The following is a 21372-nucleotide window of genomic DNA, read 5'->3' on the forward strand; positions in this document are numbered from 1 at the left end:
CTGGTTCTCCCTTATCTATTCTACCAGTTACATCCTCAAAAAATTCCAGTGGATTAGCCAAGCACAATTTACCTTTTGTAAATCCATGTTGACTTTGTCCAATCCTGTCACTGTTTTCCAAGTGCTCTGCTATTGCATCTTTTATAATGGACTCTAGCATTTTCCCCATTACCGATGTCAGGCTTACCGGTCTATAATACCACCTTTTTTAAATAGTGGGGTTACTTAAGCTATCCTCCAATCCATGGGAACTGTTCCAGTGTCTATAGAATTTTGGAAGATGACCAGCAATGCATCTACTATTTCTAAAATGGGCTAAAAATCAATTGCATTTGAGGGAGAAAGCAGCAGGTGACCTGCCATTGACCCTCTCAAAGCAGCCTTGGCAACTCTCAGCTAGCCACAAAAAACATGCTACAGCAGCTCAGGAGACAAACTCCCTCCAACATTCCCTTCCCACAGCAATGCAACTTAAATCTGGAAATCAGTAATGTTGGGGATCTACCTACTATTAACCTACAAATTCATGGTGGTATGTGTTGGAGTTTCAATCAATCCGCTACTTTACCACACTGTCAGAATGTTTTCTAATATTGAATTAATATTTTAATAGTATGCTTTTACTTTAATTTTGCCAAATTTATCTCCGAGTAAAATACATGGTGTGTTGGAAAATTACAGTTACCCGAATATGAAAGCTGAGCTTAGTTTTCAAGTTCTTTATTTAGTACATTATTATTATAGACTGAGGAATAAGAAGATAAGTGAGCAGGAAAAGCTTAGCAAGGAGTCTTTTTTAAGATATTAGATAAAGCAGGAGACAACTGCAACAGGAGAGCGGCCTCACAAATTTTACCCCAGTGGATTCTGAAGGGTCAGAATTGTATTCAAGTGCTTTACACAATTGTACTAAGGTGGCAACTCCCAAATTATAAATTTCTCATAGCCTAATGTCTTCCCCAATTACCTTGGTTCAGCAAGTTAACACTGTTTTTGAACTTCTGCCTAACAGAGATAGATTTCCAGGAAACAGTGTTTTCTGTAAGAGATATCCATTAGCAGAAGCAACGTGCTGCTGATATTCTGTGCAATATTTTAGACTGATACAGAATTTTGCAGTGCAGCTGCAGTAGTTCTGGCATAAACATGGAGGTCTGACTTAAGTGCCAGCAATTCTTGTACAGTAGTATGCCTCCAGGCACAATCTTGCATGGACCAAAAGCTCAGCCACATCATTCTGATGTTGTAAAGAGTAGATTCTGGCTTGGATTAGGCCATCGTCATCAAGTCCATTGATCTGTACCCTTCAGGCATCATAAAAAATACCCTTGGTTCTCATGATAGTCAGCTGGAGTATTTTAGTTTCCTAATTTAAATTTTATGTCTGATTATTGGATTTATCAGAAAATTAAAACTATTTTTAAATAAGTCTCTCCACAAGACCCGTTAGACGTCAATTTGCTTAGCTAAATTGGGATGCTCTGCAGTTATTCGGTTATTGGAGCTGGCTACAATGAAACCAGTAGTCACGATGAATGTTAGGCAAATACATTTAATTGAGAATTAAATAAATAAATAATGGTTTCAATGGACTATTAAACCCTTCTGCTGTCACTAACCAAAATTTCCCTGTCGGAACAATCAGCTGAAATAGTGGAGCACTCCACCTAATTGGGAAAGGGGAGATAAAATTACCAGGATCATTCTCACCCAACAATCTGCAAGGTTTTACTGGATGATGACACAGTGATACTGCCCAATTCTCTGGAGGAATCTATAGCATTTACTCTGTACCTTCCTCCCTCTCAATATTAATTGAGAACCAAAAAAGGCAAGATTTTTAAGTTAATCCTACGCAGCCTCTAATTTGGTTGTTTGCTGTCATATTGCAGACAAGTACCCTTGTTGTTACAGTTTACAACTTAATGCCAGCACCCTATGATCATCATTGTTTTCAGGATTACGGCTTTGAGTACTATACTATGAGACACTTAACTTTTATATTTACTAAAATTTGTATTTCTATTAGAATAAAGGATTAAGGCCTTCTGCCTTTATGATCTAAATTAAGTGATTTAGGGTAGATTTTTAGGGGGATATTTTCACTGGCTCCACCAGGTGGAAACGAGAGGCAGCACCTCAAAAATTGCAGGAAAAAATCTTACGGCCCGTTTCACACCCGATCCGACTGACGCCACCCTAAGCCAGAGTGTATGCTTGGTTCAGGCAGTCGGTCCTTTTACTCTGTAAATTCGGGTCCTACGTACTGCCAAATTTGGTAGACTCTGCCCAGATTTACCTGGCAGTACAATTGCAGAGGATCAAAAATGATAAAGTTTAAAATTATTTTTGTGGGACCAAGAGAAGCAGCAGTTCTTCTCTGGGCTCCACAGGAATAATGCGGCTCATTGACATCCCAGCATCCCCCCTCTCCACAATCTAACCCATTATATCATAGTTGATTACATGCGGTGGTTCAAACTAGTCGAAACTATGCAAACAGCTAAGATTTGATGCTTAGGTGGATTAACACAATCCTAGACTTCAAGCAATAATTTAGCACGGTTGATTTTATTCAAGAAAATATCCATAAGCTGATTTATGTCATAATAATTGAGATTAAGCAGAAAATCTGCATCCTCCTTAAATCATACTTCTTTTGTTTTTTAAGACAATGCATTTTATGATTTAATTTTGGAAGACTGTAGCTACACATTTCTAACTTTAGCAATTAGCAACATCAAGACAATTGTTCTTTTTTTTAAGAAAAGTATTTACAGCTCTCAAAAGGCCATTTGTTTCTTGTTGGAATTTCCCTCCTTAATTGGCACTTCATGGTTTATGAAGCTCCTGAATATGCTTGAAGATCCATAAAACAAGACTGCAAAGATACAGAATATTCAGCTTTCAGAACTCATGCAGCTAATGCATTGCAAAATTTCCTTGGTGGCTTTTTAAATTATTGTTGGGAGTAGTTGGGGCTGTTTCAACAACAACAACTTGTATTTATATAGCGCCTTTAACGTAGTAAAACGTCCCAAGGCGCTGCACAGGAGTATTTTAAGACAAAAAAATTTGACACCGATCCACATAAAGATAAATTAGGGCAGGTGACCAAAAGCTTGGTCAAAGAGGTAGGTATTAAGGAGCGTCTTAAAGGAGGAAAGAGAGATAGCGAGGCGGACAGTTTTAGGCAGGGAATTCCAGAGCTTAGGGCCTAGGCAACAGAAGGCACGGCCACCAAAGGTTGAGCGATTAAAATCAGGGATGCTCAAGAGGGCAGAATTAGAGGAGTGCAGATATCTCGGGGGGTTGTGGGGCTGAAGGAGATTACAGAGATAGGAAGGGGCAAGGCCATGGAGGAAATTGAAAGCAAGGATGAGAATTTTGAAATCGAGGTGCTGCTGAACCAGGAGCCAATGTAGGTCAGCGAGCACAGGGGAGATGGGTGAACGGGACTTGGTGCGAGTTAGGACACGGGCAGCCGAGTTTTGGATGACCTCAAGTTTACGCAGGGTGCAATGTGGGAGGCCAGCCAGGAGTACGTTGGAATAGTCAAGTCTAGAGGTAACAAAGGCATGGATGAGGGTTTCAGCAGCGGATGAGCTGAGGCAAGGGCGGAGACGGGCGATGTTACGGAAGTGGAAGTAGGCGGTCTTTGTTATGCTGTGGATATGTGGTCGGAAGCTCATTTCAGGGTCAAATATGACACCAAGGTTGCAAACAGTATTGTTCAGCCTCAGACAGATGTTAGGGAGAGGGATAGAGTCAGTGGTTAGGGAATGGAGTTCGTGGCGGGGACCAAAAACAATGGCTTCGGTTTTCCCAATATTTAATTGGAGAAAATTTTTGCTCATCCAGAACTGTATGTCGGACAAGCAGTCTGATAATTTAGACACCGTGGAGGGGTCGAGAGAATAAGTAGTGAGGTAGAGCTGGGTGTCGTCAGCATACATGTGGAAACTGATGCTGTGTTTTTGGATGATGTCACCAAGTGGCAACATGTAGATGAGAAATAGGAGGGGGCCAAGGATAGATCCTTGGGGGACCCCAGAGGTAACGATGCAGGAGCGGGAAGAGAAGCCATTGCAGGTGATTCTCTGGTTACGATTAGATAAATAAGAATGGAACCAGGCGAATGCCGTCCCACCCAGCTGGATGACGGTGGAGAGGCGATGGAGGAGGATGTAGTGGTCAACTGTGTCAAAGGCTACAGACAGGTTGAGAAGGACGAGGAGGGATAGTTTACCTTTGTCACAGTCACAAAGGATGTCATTTGTGAATTTGATGTGAGCCATTTCGGTACTGTGGCGGGGCGGAAACCTGATTGGAGGGATTCAAACATGGAATTGCGGGAAAGATGGGCACGGATTTGGGAGGCGACAACACGTTCAAGGACTTGAGAGGAAAGGGAGGTTGGAGATGAGATTTTTCACATCCATTAAATTATTTACTGTTGTCAACTTCCATCAGGACAGAATACAGTGGCCTAGAAATTGAGTAGCCTTAGCACCGCATTTGAGGCGCTAGAGGGCCTAGCGCTGGAGTTATGGCCAGTTTAGAAATTCCCTGGGGCCCTAGAATCGGCGGTAGACCGGTTGCGCTGCGCCGGCACCGATGACGTCATCGGTGTGCGCAGCGTCCCGGTTGCCGTGGTGATGGGCCCCAGCGCTGAAATTGAGTTGCGGCCGCCTCGCCCGTGGCAGCCGCAACTAAGATTTTTTCAACCGAGTCTTCCCCGAGTTAGCGCCGGCGCATTAAGGTCGCGCGGCGGCCGGCCGCTTTCCCGCCGGCCGCCTGCCCGCACCTCCCTCCCCGGACTCCTCCACCACCCCCCCGCGGAACAGATGCGTCTGGCCTGCAAGCCCGGCACTTGTCCGAGGTGCCGGGCTCATTTTTTTCAATATTTGAACGGACAGCGGGCGGGTGCAGGCAGCTCCTCCTTAACTGAAGGAGGAGGCCTGCACTTCCCCAGCCTGCCGCACCGCATCGGGTCCCGCAGCGCCGGATTAGCGCCGCAATGTGGCAGTCAGCGCCCATTGGGAGGCGCTCACGCCCGCCAGTAGCGCCGGCAGCCGTCTGGGCGCGGCGCTACTGAATTTTTGGCGCGCGCAGGGGGACTTAGCGCCGGCGCTAAATTTCCGGCGCTAAAGCCCTGGCGCGGCGCCAACTCAATTTCTAGGCCAGTAAGTCCAACACTTCATTGTGCTTCTGCATTAAATGAGAGGCATTCTTAAAAAAAAAGGAAATTTCAGTATCACACTGAGCTCTGACCTTTACCTTCTATTGGAATTGTATGTTACATTACGTTTAAACTCTCAATTCTTAAATCATTTGCAGAGGTCTTCAATTTTGATCATTTTATCAATTCTGAAATTTTGCTGTATTGCAGGGTAAACACAGAGCCCCGAAAATTCACAATGGAGCACATTTTGGCAGAAGTACCGAGATATGTCACCCGCAACCACTAGCTGACCCCAGTTGATTTTCTGGGATCACATGAAGTTCCCTAGGAGGTAGACACCCACACTACTAGGAGTACACCTAGGCCACCTGCTCTTTGAAGCAGCTAAAATGTCCTCTCAAAGACTGCTGGGCTGGAGAGGGTTTTTAGGGCCCCCCCCACCAACCCACCTCCCAGGTGATAATTTGATGTCACCTCATCTCCCATTTTGAGGGCGGGGGGGGCGCTTTTAAATTAAAAAAAATATCCTTCTGTAATGTAGCTCCAGTTGGTCCCTACAACTACTGGTGGTTTGGGAGTAAGACATACCTCCTCTAACCATAGGCCGGCTCTCAAAGAAGTTCTGGAGCGTGGGAACCCTTGATGTAGGGAGTCCCTGTGCCTGGCATCTCCCCTTACAATGATGGCCATGTTTGGAGTGAGTGCTGGCTCCATCCCCAATAAGTCACTGAGGAAACTTCAATGAATGGTCGGGACCCAGCTTATTCAGGCCCTGGATTAGCTGATAGTTGTTCCGGTGTGCTCCTGCCAAAGTTATGGTGGAATTGCACCAGAATGGCTGTGGATTTTTGGGGGCAGAAGTTTTGACGCACAGAACAGAGGGGAAGTAACATTATAAAACATAGCCAGCCTAATTCTCAAACAAGTACAACTCCAATTCTTTGAACTTTGGGGGTTAGTGGCACTGTTTTGGGTGGGAGTGCTGGGCACCCATTCAGAGGCCTATTGGAAAGTTGGTTTAAAGTGGGCAAATAGATTCACAAGGTCCCCAACAAGACTTTCAACTGCCGGTCACTCATTTTTCAGCCAAGTGTTGAAGATTTCCCCATAAAGTTCCCTCAGCATTCTACCAACAATGAACCTGATTTAATATATTCTTAATACCAGTGTATTCCCCTCATTATTTGCTCTTGTATTGTACTGGAAGAGCAGTTTGTTATTTACCTCTTCAAACACCAGGGACAGATGTGCTCATCTGCACAATGTAGAGACTCATCAACAGCAGGCACTTCTTTGTGAAAATAGCTTATAAAACTGTTTCTCAAACCATAATTAATTTTGCAAAAGGTAATTCCAGCTCAACGGTGTACAGGTGGCAAGGGGATAGAATAAAAACTTTGAAGATTCTAAATTAAAAATAAATAGTTAAAGGATTCGAATTACATACAATAGAGAGAAAGGGAAATTGCCTTAAATGTGTCCTCAAAGTGGAGTCAGTAGACTGAATGCTAGGAAGGGAAACAGCTAATGCTAATTAAACCATGAAGACTTTCATAAACAATACATGGAAGGTGAATTTATCTATGAGCAGAGGGCTCAGGAGGAATGGATAGCACCTCTGCTGATGAAGGTTTAATCATGCCATCATCTCAGAAGTTAGCCTCCCAAAGGCAAGATAACCACTTCATCAAAGCCAGCTCAAAAGGCAAGGTCTTATACATTCTGGAAACATTGCTAACTACAAGCATATCAATCTTAATCTATTTAATAGATTGGCTATCTAATGGTGTTAAATTGTCAGCTTTTTAGGAGTCTAACCCTAAATTAATCTCACCAATTTATATCAATTTCAGACACTGATCTCAACTGTGAATTTATAATCAGCAAGTAATTGCTGTGACATAACTGAATTGTCTTTGCAATCTAATTTATTTTGTCAATTATCCCAGCTACTAGTTATTTGCATATTCAATATTTAAGTTTATGTGCTGCTAACTATAATTTTAAGTTAATAAACCATTGTTAGTTCTTGACTTTACTGTCTGACTTCTTTGGTAAGAAAAGATTAATTCATTTACTCAATAGCTTGTGCAGATGGGAGGTTGGTAGTGTAAATGCTAATATAATCCAACCTGATTAATGTAAAACAGTTTGGTGAATCAAATTTAGGCATCATTAACTCAGAGGTATAAATTGTGTAGTGTACCTCCGATTGTTCCTGGACAAGGAGTTAAGGTGAAGGAGTTAAAGGTTTTGCCTAGTGCCCTTGATGAATATTCTTGTCAATATTTTCCATTGTTCCTACAAAATATGGGGCAGGAAAGAAAGAACTGAAGACTTGTGGTGACTGCATTGGGCATAGCTGAGTGTCAACTGTGGCAATACATTACATTGTAAGGAGAATCATGTTAACATTAAATATTACAAATATAAATATTCAAAGCTATTTTGGCATAGTTGATCATTTTAACACCAATGTATTTTAGTTCAATATAGTTTCATAAACTATGAACAGATTACTTTATTGGAAAAAATTCATCATGAATAATTCAGATATCTTTCTTCTGATCTCTTAATGATCTTTAATTGCCCACGTAGAGCCATTGGAAGATAATAAGGGTACTAAATAAACAAATATGGCATGCTCTTTCTATTTCATGGTTGAAGAAGACAGCACAACTCACAAGTTAATAAAATAGTTATTTATGTTATGGCTTAAAAGATTAAATAAAAAATTTGTTTTCTAGACTATGGGGGTGAATTTCCTTGGGCCTTCGCCTGCTCCGCCACTATAACTATGGCAGAAGTTCAGCAGACTGGGTGTAGCCCAGAGAAAATTCACCTCCTATATTACCTTAACTTTAGTGGACTCTTTCCTGAGAGCATATGGTGCTTTAATTCTCCTCACAAGCATTTTAGGTCTCTATCACCTTTTCAGAAGGATTTTACTGCAATGTTAACCAATAAAACTGCCTTATCTGGATGTTTGCCAGACCCAATTTGTTTTAGTTAAATCCCTATTCAAGTAATTTTTAATACAGCAGACAAAAAGCTATGTAGGCAGTGTAAGGGTTAACCATAGATCCGGTTACACGGTGGCAAAAAGTCATAGGTGGTAGAAAAGGACCTCGACCAGAAAATATGATCCTGATTTTAACTTTTCAAATGAGAAGAAACCTTTATGTACACACTTATCTGTGAATAATATTTGCTCACCAACTAGACTGACATTTAAACTATTCATTAAAATTTGGGATAAACCATTGCATGTTAACTTTTAAAAATACTACATAGGCATAAAACAAGCAGATTGTTACATGCAATTACTTTTCTTGTGAGTGTCTAAACAAAATGCATATTTGGTCATAAGTTACAAATCTTTCACAACATAAAGTATTCCCACAGTCAATTATGATTCACATTACACATACAATACATCATTTTAGAATGTAAATTTTAATCTGTTGCATTTTAAAATGTTTGCCCTGCTCAATTTTCGGACACAACTAGCTTAGTCGTATATGGATTCATTACATTTTAATATTACATTGGCTTTTGATTAGTAAGCAACTGTTACACAAAATTAGCTAAAACCAGTTACCATTTAGAAAAAAAGCATTTCTATTTTACATTGTTACACATTACCAGCACAGATAAAAGGAGCTTAAGAAAATAAATTGTGTGAAGCACCCACCTTCAACATAGTTGTCTTCTGTGTGCACAGACAGGGAAGGAGAGAAAGGAAAAAGACTCATTAAGTGGCATGCAGACTGGAAGTTGCCTCTGCATGTACTGATCATGCAAGGCATTAAACACAACATGCAAGTGTTCCATCACCAACATTCAAGGGAAACAACAAGTGCCAGGGAAGCAGTGCTCTCCAAAATTTGGCATGATGTGAAAAATTTGAATTTATGAAGGGAAAGTAAGTATTTTGTGACTGCATAAGGTCTGCTAAATTACGATTCTTCATTAACAGCAGTTTCCTCTATGGGCTTAAGTCAGTAAATAATTTTCAAAAACTGAGAGAAAAGGGCTAAGCTAGTAATGATAAGGTTATCGCTCTAGTATTTCCCATTTGAATTCATTCTTAATTAACCTTTGAAAACTGGTTGAATTAAACTGATGGGATTATAAAATTATGATTTCTATGCAATTAAAAAGCATCTCCTTGCTCATAAAAATTACAAACAGTGAACTAGTAAAATGTTATGCCAAAGAAATCAAATTGAAGACATTATACAAAACTATATTTTATCCAAAACAATTAGTTGTATAATGTAACAATTTACCATTCACTGACAAAGCAGATGTCTGCTTCACATCCTATTTCCAAAATTTCTAAGTTTTCATGCAGCCAACACACATTATCTAAAAAATAGATTAGATTTAATTTCTTGCATGATAGAGCCTTATGAACAGTACAGTTTTAATAACAAGACCTTATTGAAATTTGCACTTTGCAATAATACAAAACGGTCACTCGTGATTTGTATTACTATTATTAATCAAGCACACCCAATATTATACCTAACATTGCTTCAGAGTTAAGTATGTTTTTCTCCCTTTCTAAATGCAACCCTCTATTTACCATTTATAACCATTAGATTCAAATCTGTTAAATTGCACATTAAAAAGAAAACCTGTTTATAAGCAGTTAACAAAATGCTCTTTATTTTACCTTGTTTTGTAGATAGTCTATGAAATATTTTAAGGTATGTGCCAATTGCATGACACTGGATGAGTAACTGCAAACACACAGATCAGGCAACCCATTTTTCATAGTGCATCTACCACAAATTAAATTCAATTTTGTGCAAGACAAACGGAACATTTAAAATTATATATAAATAAACAGATAACATGGAGGTGAAGTAATATGTAATGAGATTTCACTATTTTTACTGTAAGATTGTAATTTTTTTTGAGCTATCTACTCCAGCTTATGTTTACCAGAGGAGCAGACATCATTAATCTGGTAAGCAAAACCAGTCGAAAACAATAATGCATATTTCTTCTGTTTCAACAACTGAGTTTTGATCCAATATGTTAACCTCTCCCCTCCACCCCCCGCACACAGTTAAGGATATTTTAGGCCGTGTATAGGCATGGAATCTTTGAGAACTGCTCAAATTGCACTAACAGAAGAAGTTTAGCTATATAGTTGCATTCAGATTGTGAGTTGCCAATGTAAAGGAGGAGCGATGTGTCAAAGGCTAAACGGAGTGTTTTCAGAATACAGTGGCGGAATAAAGGGGAGGTGGCCACATCCACATTTTTTAACCCATACATCACTGTCAGGCAGAGCTCAACCCAATCCCCATCAACCCAAAATTGCTCTGACCTCCACTCAGTCCAGACCCAGTAAGACTCCTGCTTTCAGCATAACTGGACTTAGCCAAACCGCTGCTGTCAGTTGACCTGCATACAACCCCACTATCAGCCATCTTGGGCCCATCCAAAGTCCTGCTGTCAGCCTGAACACAACCCAACTTCTTCTGCTGATAAATCAGATACACAAATAAAATAACTCGTTGCTGTTAAGATGGAGAAGGTGGCCATATAAAGGAGATCAAGTTAAATAATTCTGTAAAGATAGAAATGAAATAAAAAACGGATATACTAATCTTACTTCCTACACCACACCAAGATATCTGATTTGATATATTCAATATCTGTGGGGAATTGAAGTACATTTAAGCTTGCAATCTGGATTCTAACGGTCTAACATTGGGATCTGTGAAAACCAATCTTGAACTTGAAGTAGGGCTGCAACTGATAAGTCACCACAATCTGTGACACATTCCAACCAGTAGACTGTCATTACTGTAACATACGCCAGCACGAATTGATGCGTAACAGTTAGGACATCCTTTTCCCTGAGACCACCAAAAACAGAGATAGACACCACTAAACTATGAGGCTTTCAACCAACTTTCTGTACCCCCTCCATTACAACACCTAGGACTTAGATATATATTTAGCAATGGACTATAAGAATATTATATATTCTCCCCTTACCCAAACACCATCAAAAACTTAGATGTGTACCCATTCATGATTGCCCAGAGTCAGAATCAAAGTCCCACCTGACAAAGGCCCAGAAGAGTTGGCAGGTCAGAACAAATGTAGACACTATCAGGCTAGGGGCTTATTTGGAGGCCTATCTTTTTGAAGAATCACCCACATGGGGGTACTTGTTGTCTGCATGGTGCCGTTAGAATCCCTTCAGATATCTTGTTTGTAAATGATCTCTTTGACTGTTTGCTTACTGTGATATTATCTATGCTGGCTTGTGCTTAATAAATCTTCTTAAATATATATATATACACATCATTGTATTTGTTTAATAGTCACATCACTGCGCTCAAGCAATGGGTCTGCATCCTTGTCAGTCACAGGAATTAAACTTAACCAGAAAATTCCTCCCAACTGGAGACCTCTTGTATAGTGTGACATTTGATGGCCAAACATGGGGCTCAACATGACTTATAACTCCTAGCTGACCATTAGCACTACCCCCCTCCATATTGGTTGAGGAAAGCAGCTTAAATAGGTCAGAAAGTATTATCAGCCAAAATAAGAAATATTGGAAGACCTATGAAAATGGCTGAAAGAGGTGATAAAAAGGAGTCAAATCGACATTATTACTAAAGTAACCAGAGAAAGATGAACGACTAAACTCGTAGCATAAGAAAACAGTTCCAAGACTGTTCCAAGCCTCACAGCGCCAGAGACCCGGGTTCGAATCCGGCCTGGGGCGACTGTCTGTGTGGAGTTTGCACATTCTCCCCGTGTTTGCGTGGGTTTTCTCCGGGTGCTCCGGTTTCCTCCCACAGTCCAAAGATGTGCGGGTTAGGTTGATTGGCTATGATAAATTGACCCTTAGTGTTAGGGGGATTAAATACGTGGGGTTACGGGGATAGGGTGGGATATGTGTTGGTGTAGGGGTTACGGGGATCGGGTGGGATATGTGTCAGTGCAGGCTCGATGGGCCGAAATGGCCTCTATCTGCACTGTGTGATTCTGTGATTCTGTGAAAAGGGAGTGTGCATTAAGAGTAACCTTTTGTAAAATAGTGTCTGGAATCAAAAAGGCTGTAAAGAAAGCCCGGGGTGTAGTTGCAATTAAAGATAATGAGGAAACAGACTACCACACCACTGAGGCAGTGCAGACCGATAGATGAGGAGGGTGAATTGCATAGATGACCAGTAGAGTATACGAAGTGGAAGCCTCCAAGAGTAACCCCAAATGTACCAGAGTGCCCCAAGTGCAAAAGCAATGGCCAAAAAGAAAGCCCTAGAGATAGCTGAAAACACTAGTCCATACAAGACATCAGCTGCATGGAATATATGTTGTGGGCAATCATCATGCTGGTGCCTTAGAAAAGGCAACTAGCTATGGAGCGCCAAGTATAGTCATGGTAATGACAAGAGGCCAGCGGAAGACAGCCTCAAAGGATGGTATGGCCATGGATGGTGAGCTGAAAGCAGTATATGAGACCCATCAGACTGACCTGAAACTACTGCCCAGACTATGAAAGGGAAAGACACTGAAACCAGGACAAGAAAGGTTACACTAGGTTTCGAACAATAAAGAACACCTCACTGTCCCAAAGACCATGTGACACCATCTCATGGAGCTGGCATACGAAGGCGTGGGATCATTACACAAAGGTATGACAGGCAGCCTTAACCAACTAGCTGAGATTTGGTCAGCTTACATGAAGGAAGATGCACAGAAATATGTATCCTATTGTATAAGGTGCCTTTGGGTAAATCCCAATAACCAACCAGGCAATGATGAACAGTTAAAAATTGAATGCAGACATGTTTGATACACAGTGTACATGAATTTTATACTACCACTAACACTAGGGGGAACAGATACATCACAAACATGGTGAACAAGCTACTCCAAGAGGTAGTGTCAAAAAATAATCTTGATACACATGGGTTGATACACATCTTACACTCTGAAAAAGGTTCTCATTTTACAAGTGACTAGATAATTACTACTCACCCTCAGAGTAAATTAGTCATTTAACACAATGGCCCAGATATTGTGGTAAAAATAACAGGCTATCAGCGTTCACCGTTATTAAAGAGTAAATCGGACAGCAACTTCCGGCGTCTGCACATGCGCAGTTAAATACTGAAAGTTGCTGTCAAGTTGGCCTGCTCCTCCAGAAGCTGCATTATAATGGCATCTCACCAAAAGACTTGGCATTGAAATACATGGAATGGCATGAACTTGCTGTACTTACATGACATATACCCACTAAACACGTCATAAAATGTTCGGGCTGGTCCATTCAAGTATAAGTAAATTTTTAATGGTGTGATGAGTTTTAATTAATATTTGGATACAATGTAAGTTGTCACGTGGGCCAGTGAAATCAATGTGAATTCTGTTTAAAATTTTATTTTATTTGATACTTATATTGTTGTTGTCGCAAAGATTATTTCTTCTTCACCACCAAGAGGGCGAAATGGCAGCGACCCAGAAGATCAAAATGTTGTGGTAATGGGTCCCAGAGACATTGGGCTGGACTTTTTGAATGGAGGCGAGTTGGAGGCAGGACAGCTGCTTGTCATGTCAATGTCCCGCCTCCATCCTCGCCTGACCATTCAGAGGGATTTTCCCCTGATTAAGCTTGTTCAGCCCGCCCTGCGGGCTCAGCAAGCCAATTAGGGAAGAAGTCACTGACAGATCACGTCAACGTCAGACATGCTATCTGTCAAGATTTCTTAAAAGAAGAAATGACAGCGTTTGACAGCTCTGTGAAGCTGTCAAACACTGACATTCACTTTAGTTTGATGAGTCTTTGTGGTGAGGACTCAACAAACATTGAAAATAAGTAAATTTCAGATATCTGATGGGTCGGAGAGTCCCTCAGCCATTACCTCAAATTGACAAGGTAGATGTCCGCTCTCCCGATCCAGCGCGGCTAAAGGCTATAGAAGGAAATAAAGGTAAGTGAACACTTTTTTTAAACTAATCACTCACCTTGCATACTTACCACTCCACACTTGCACCCATCACTCACCTCTACACCTTACTTCCAGGTGCCTCCGACCACCACAGACCTCCTCCACGTCTCCTCCAACCTGGCGGGGTTCTCCGAGGTTGGGAAGCCTTCACCTGTGAAGGTAAAATGGCACTAATCCTTTTTTCTGCCAGTTAAAAGGATTAAAAGCCTTTCCCGCCTCCAGGAGACGGGACCCGAAGCTGCATATCTTCCCCCCTCCTGGCAAGTGGGCACGGAAGCGGAATGGGGGCAGGTTTGCCATCGCCCCCACTTTCTCCGATTTTACGGGCTGTCCCACCTCCATGCCCGCCACCTCGGGGCTTGGAAAATCCAGCCCCTAGAGTAAGTTAGAGGGGTGTGGCACATGCGTGTGCTCTGATTGGCTGCAGGCTGGAGGCTTTTTTGGGGCCCCTCTTTTCGAGGAACAAGAACATAAGAAATAGGAGCAGGAATAGGCCACTTGGCCCCTCGAACCTGCTCCTCCATTCAATAAGATCATGGCTGATCTTGGGCTCAAAGCCACTTCCCCGCCCGCTCCCCATAATCCTTCACTCCTTTATCTTGCAAAAATCTGTCTATCTCCACCTTAAATGTATTCAATGACCCAGCCTCCACAGCTCTCTGGGGCAGAGAATTCCACAGATTTATGACCCTCAGAGAAGAAATTCCTCCTCATCTCAGTTCTAAAAGGGAGACCCTTTATTCTAAAACTGTGCCCCCGAGTTCTAGATGTCCCCACGAGGGGAAACATCCTCTCTGAATCTACCTTGTCGAGCCCCCTCAGTATCTTATATGTTTCAATAAGATCACTTCTCATTCTTCTAAATTCCAAAGAATATAGGCCCAGCCTGCTCAACCTTTCCTCATAAGTCAACCTCCTTCATTTCTGGAATTAACCTAATGAATTGTCTCTGAACTGCCTCAAATGCAAATATATCCTTCCTTAAATAAGGATCCAAAACAGTACGCAGTACTCAAGGTGTGGTTTCACCAATACCCTGTACAGTTGAAGCAAGACTTCCCTGCTTTTATACTCAACCCCCTTGAAATAAAGGCCAAAATTCCATTTGCCTTTTTCATTACTTGCTTTACCTGCATGCTAACCTTTTGGCCTAGAAATTCAGTATAGCCACTTTTGGGGCGCTAAAGTCGGGCGGCCGCTAAAGTTTGCGCCCGGCGCAAAGTCGCGCCCCCTTCGCTGATATTCAGTCGCATCGCCCCAAGAGGTTGCTGCTGCGCTAAAACAGGCGATGCATGACTATCTTTAGGCGCTAAGCCGGCGGTGCTGAGCGATACCCCCGAGGCCCAGCGCAGCACCGGTGCGGCGAGTTCTTCATTGACGGCAGACACTCTGACGCCGGTCAGCTCTTAAAGGGGGAGAGTCGATTTGTTTGCCTGCCACGCCCTGCACACTGCAGCCCTCAACCTAGGCCTGACCACTTCAGCTTCACTTGCACAACGCCCAGGGCTATGGAGAAGGCCAGGGAGAGAGCGCAGCGCTTCAGCGATGGTGACCTGAGGCTGCTGGTGGGCGGAGTGGAGCGCAGGCGCCATGTTCTGTTCCCAGAAGGAGGCAAGAGGCCGCTGCCCAGCGCCTACCGGAAAGCCTGGAGGGATGTCTCCAACAGGGTGTCTTCCAACAGCGTGGTTGCCAGGACTCCTGTGCAATGCCGGAAGAAGTTCAACGACCTCACTCGGGTTGTCAGGGTGAGTACCCTTTCCAGTGTCCTCCTCATCCCTGCATGTGCACCTCACTTTATGGGCAAAGGGACCTGAAAGCCCTAATGGCCAGCCCTCATCCAGCAGCTATGGGACTGGCATGAAAATCACTTGCACATTCAGCACTTTACACACTGTACAAGCTATTCCACCATGGGAGGCATTGCAGACAAGATCAGGGCTACACACTGTACAAGCTATTCGACCATGGGAGGCAGTGCAGACAAGATCAGGGCTACACACTGTACAAGCTATTTGACCATGGGAGGCATTGCAGACAAGATCAGGGCTACACACTGTACAAGCTATTCGACCATGGGAGGCAGTGCAGACAAGATCAGGGCTTCACACTGTACTTAGAGGCCGTCCTTTCTCTTGCAGGCCAAGGTGGCGCACAACCGGCGCAAACGAATTGATACCGGGGGAGGCCCTCCTGACGTCAAAAAGCTCTCTGACCTCGACCAGCGTGTGGAGCGCATTATGGCAGGCCGGCTGATTGGACCCGTCGCCAGTGGAGATGCCGACCCTGTTCTGGGCACCAATGGTAAGGGCATCACCTTTTTGTCTTCGGTCGTTCCACTGGCGCCTCAGATCAGCATCCTTTGCCACTGTCCGACCAATGCAGTGAATGGCACCACTCATGCCTCCCTCGCTGCCGCCCTGTCCTCACTCTAAAGCTACTCTTGTGCCTTCCTGCTTTCAGATGGTGAATCGCCAGGTGAGGAGGCGGGCCCTCAAGCTGCCACTGTCAGCGCTTCGGAATACGAGGAGGAGGAAGAGGAAGCCGGCCCATGAGTGCCACCCTCAGCCGCGCCAGCCCATGGTGATGTAGGGGACACGTCTTCCCTGGAGGGGAGCCGGGGGGAAGGGTCGGAGGTGAGTGAAGCTCCGGGGCCCAGCGGCCTGCAGCAACACGGGAGGGGTGGGGAAGCTCGGCGGACTTCTCCCCAGAGGGTGAGTGTGGCCTCCAGTCCTGCGACGGTCAGCGCAGAGGAGGTGCGCCTCCTAGAGGAAATGGCCGTCCAGGCTGAGCGCAGGCACACTGAGCTCATGGCTGCAGTGGCAAGGATGCCTGACTCCATAGAGTCTCTGTCAAGGAGTGTGCAGCAATTCGGAGCAGCACAGGCCAGGAGTCTGCAACAATTCAGTGCAGCACAGGACAGGAGTCTGGAACAATTCAGTGCAGCTCAGGCCAGGAGTCTGCAGGACTTCGCGGCAGCACAGTCGGCTTCTAGCCAAGTGCTCAGTCATGCCGTCCATTCACTGGCTGGTGTCATGCGGACACAGACCAGGGCCACACGGGCACTAACTGCTGCCATCCTCGCTGGATCAGCCAGGCATCGCCAGGGCACTCGCCGCGCAGCAGCAGCCCAGCAGTCTGTTCTTCAGCTGTTTGCTGCGCATGCTGCAGTGCTGGCCCGTGCGAGTGCCAATGTCTCAGGCGACCAGCGAGCACCTGCGATCTGCCAGGTTGCCACCATTCCTGCAGCCGACACTGCCACTCCGCCATTGCAGCTGCCACGAGCTGCTGGACAGACTGCTGCCGCCCAGCCAGAGTTGGAGCAGTCAGCAGCCGGCCACTCCAAGGCCAGAGCTGGTGCAGGCCGACCCCCAAGGGCATCTGCCGTCTCGCCATCTGCCCCTCAGCAGCCTTCCCCCAGCCTTGCTGCAGCCACTGGGCTCCCATTGAGGAGGAGCTGCAGGGCGGGCAGGGGCCAGGCAAGGATGCGCAAGGCATCGCCCTCGCAGGGCAAAAAGTAGAGGTATGCACAAATGCCTGGTGCTTGTTGTAAGGCCGAGACTGGTGCAGTTGTGTTTGTGTAAGGCCGAGACTGGTGTCTTTCTTTCTTTTTGTAAGGCCGAGACTGGTAGTTTTGTGTTTTTGGAGGGGGCTGCTCCACATGAGGATGTAATGTGGGAAGGGCAGAGGTTTGCAATAAATTATTGTTGTTAAATTGCAGTGTGCATGGTTTTTTTGTTAAGTCCTGGTTGCCCTGCTCGGCTGAGGGCTTCTGGAGTGGCTACATTCATCTGCTGACATTGGCACAAGCCATTCCCTGAGAGGGGGCCTAGAACCGACGTTCAATAAGCCGGCGACGGGCGGCCCTTGCACTTTGTGCCTCCCTCCTGTGCTGGTCCTCCTCCTCCTCCTGAGGTGGTCCTCCAATCTCTGGTGGCAGTGCCTGAGTCCTGCGGATAGCCAGGTTGTGCAGCATGCAGCAAACGACCACGAAATGGGAGACTCGCTCCGGCGAATACTGTAGGGCTCCACCGGAACGATCCAGACAGCGGAACCGTTGCTTCAGGACGCTGATTGTTTGTTCGATGATGTTCCTGGTCGCTTGAAGGCTCTCGTTGTATCCCTCTTCAGCAGGGGTGCTGGGCGCACGGAGCGGGGTCATCAGCCAGGTACACAAAGGATAGCCTTTGTCCCCGATAAGCCATCCTCGTGGGTGAGGCTGTGCCTGGAACATGTCTGCCACAGAAGTCTGTCGCAGGATGAAGGCATCGTGGCTGCTGCCTGGAAAGTGGGCATTGACAGCTAGGATGAGCTGCCTGTGGTCACACACCAGCTGGACGTTCAGCGAATGGTAGCCCTTCTGGTTGCGGTAATCCTCGGCATTCTCCAGAGGTGCCCGCAAAGCCACATGCGTGCAGTCAATGGCACCCTGCACCATGGGGAAGCCCGCGAATGCTGCAAAGCCCATTGCACGCTGTTGCTGCTTGGCAAGGGCCATGGAGAAGGAGATGAACTGACGTCTCCTTTTGAAAAGGGCATTGGTCACCTGGTGGATGCAGCAATGCACGGCGAACTGGGAGATGTTGGCAATGTCCCCAGTAGCGGATTGGAAGGAGCCGGTGGCATAGAAGTTGAGAGCCACCGTCACCTTCACTTCCACCGACAGAGACGTCCTGCTCCTCAGCTGTGGCTGCAGATCACCACCAAGCAGCTGGCAGATCTCTGTGACCACGTCCCTTCTGAATCGCAGCCTCCGAACACACTGCTCCTCAGACATGTTGAGATAGGAGAACTGCTGGTGGTATACCCTGGGTGGGTAAGGCCTCCTTTCCCGACGCCTGTTGCCCCCTCTCCATCTAGCCAGGGCTGCCACTCTCTCACGGCGTCTGTGAGCCCTTTGGATGTAATTGAGAAAGCCAGCGTTGACACCCATTGCAGCCCCCATAATATGCTGGCAAACAATGAGATGTCAATGAAGGCAAAGACTAGTGGAAAGCTGTGGCCTGAAGCCACAAGTACCTGTCCGAGTGTTGGGCCAAAGCAGAAAGCTCTCTACCTTGCTCTCTCTCCAAAGATCCATTTCACAAGAAGGAGTGCTTGACTAATCTATTGGAATTTTTTGAGGGAGTAACTGGTAGAATAGATGGGGGAGAGCCAGTAGATGTGGTGTACCTGGACTTCCAAAAGGCCTTCGATAAGGTCCCACATAAAAGATTAGCATGGAAAATTGAGGCTCATGGGATAAAGGGGAAAGTTTTGGCGTGGATAGGGAACTGGCTGTCAGATAGAAAACAGAGAGTTGGAATAAACGGCTCATTTTCTGAATGGCAGGCAGTAACAAGTGGGGTACCACAGGGATCTGTCCTGGGCCCCCAGCTGTTCACAATTTACATTAATGACCTGGATCAGGGAGTCGGATGCAGCATTTCCAAATTTGCAGACGACACTAAACTAGGAGGTGGGGTGGGCTCAGAGGAAGAGACCAGGAAGCTCCAGAGCGATTTGGACAGACTGGGCGATTGGGCGGATAAATGGCAGATGCACTATAATGTGGACAAGTGCGAAGTTATCCACCTTGGGTGCAGGAACGGGAGGGCAAATTATTATTTAAATGGCAATAGATTGGGAGAGGGGGAAGTACAGAGAGACCTGGGTGTTCTTGTACACCAGTCACTGAAGGCGAGCATGCAGGTGCAACAGGCGGTCAAGAAGGCAAACGGTATGCTGGCCTTCATAGCAAAAGGGTTAGAATACAGGAACAGGGATACCTTGCTGCAGCTGTACAGGGCACTGGTGAGACCACACCTCGAGTACTGTGTACAGTTTTGGTCGCCTCATCTGAGGAAGGATGTTCTTGCCATGGAGGGGGTGCAGCGGCGATTCACCAGGCTGATACCAGGAATGGCGGGAATGACCTATGAGGAGAGACTATGTAGTTTAGGGATGTACACACTGGAGTTTAGAAGATTGAGAGGGGACCTCATAGAAGTGTATAAAATTCTGACAGGTCTAGACAGACTGGATGCAGAAGGAATGTTTCCCTTGGCGGGTGAAAACAGAACTAGAGGACATAATTTAAGGATAAGGGCTAAACCATTTAGGACAGAGATGAGGGGGAATTTCTTCACTCAGAGAGTGGTGAACCTGTGGAACTCATTGCCACAGAGGGCAGTGTACGCCAGCTCATTAAATATATTTAAGAGGGAATTAGATATATTTCTACGGGCAAAAGGGGTTAAGGGTTACGGAGAGAAGGCGGGGACGGGATACTGAATTAAAGGATCAGCCATGATCTCATTAAATGGCGGAGCAGGCACGAAGGGCCGAATGGCCTACTCCTGCTCCTATCTTCTATGTATCTATGTATCTATGAAATGGCAGCCTTTTATAGTGCAGGAGGAGTGCCCTTTAATTTGCGCCCCCCGCGCCCCGCATCGGCTGAGCACCGTTCCACTCTAACAGTCGCTAGGGGCGCCAGTCGCACAATGGGGCATCGCCACTGAAGTTCCAGTTGGGGGCGCACAAAGGGCGTTGCACGAGGAAATGACGTCATGATCTGCGCGCGCAGCTGAGCGCGCGCAAAGACTTTGCGCCGCCGCTAAATCTCTAGTGAAGTTGGGGCGAGGCGCAGATCGCGCTGCGCCCGGGCGCTAGCCGCCTAGCACCCGACATCTACTCCTCCTAAGGCGCTAACGGCTGGCGCAACCAACTGAATTTCTAAGCCTTTGTGTTTCATGCACAAGGACCCCCAGGTCCCTCTGAACTGTAGCATTTTGTAATCTCTCTCCATTTAAATAATAATTTGCTTTTTTATTTTTCCGGTCAATGTGCACTTTCCCATATTATACTCCATCTGCCAATTGTTTGCCCACTCACTTAGCCTGTCTATATCCCTTTGCAGATTTTTTGAGTCCTCTGCACAACTTGCTTTCCCACCCATCTTTGCGTCATCTGCAAACTTGGCTACATTACACTCCGTCCCATCATCCAAGTTATTAATGTAGATTGTAAATAGTTGAGGCCCCAGCACCGGCCCCTGTGGCACCCCACTAGTTACCATTTGCCAACCTGAAAATGACCCATTTATCCCGACTCTCTGCTTTCTGTTAGTTAGCCAATTTTCTATCCATGCTAATATGCTAATATATTACCCCCAATTCCGTGAGCTCATATCTTATGCAGTAACCTTTTATGTGG

General features: G+C 45.3%; 1 protein-coding gene across 13 annotated transcripts in view; it reads right to left on the reverse strand.

The window, feature by feature from the left end:
• nrxn1a (neurexin 1a) overlaps window positions 1-21372 on the reverse strand; it is a 2435560-nt gene that overhangs the window by 2332644 nt on the left and 81544 nt on the right. For 10 of the 13 annotated variants that reach the window (XM_085981318.1, XM_085981315.1, XM_085981312.1 and 7 more), the window contains exon 3: window positions 8880-8897. The exons of the other annotated variants lie outside the window; for them this stretch is intronic. In XM_085981318.1, coding sequence (XP_085837444.1) covers window positions 8880-8897 — 18 coding nt within the window. The remainder of the gene's footprint in view (window positions 1-8879; window positions 8898-21372) is intronic. 13 annotated transcript variants of the gene reach the window in all.

The sequence above is a fragment of the Somniosus microcephalus genome, chromosome 3, assembly GCF_052327205.1.
Source record: "Somniosus microcephalus isolate GS21.2 chromosome 3, FLI_Smic_1.0, whole genome shotgun sequence".
NCBI classification, from domain to species: Eukaryota; Metazoa; Chordata; class Chondrichthyes; order Squaliformes; family Somniosidae; genus Somniosus; species Somniosus microcephalus.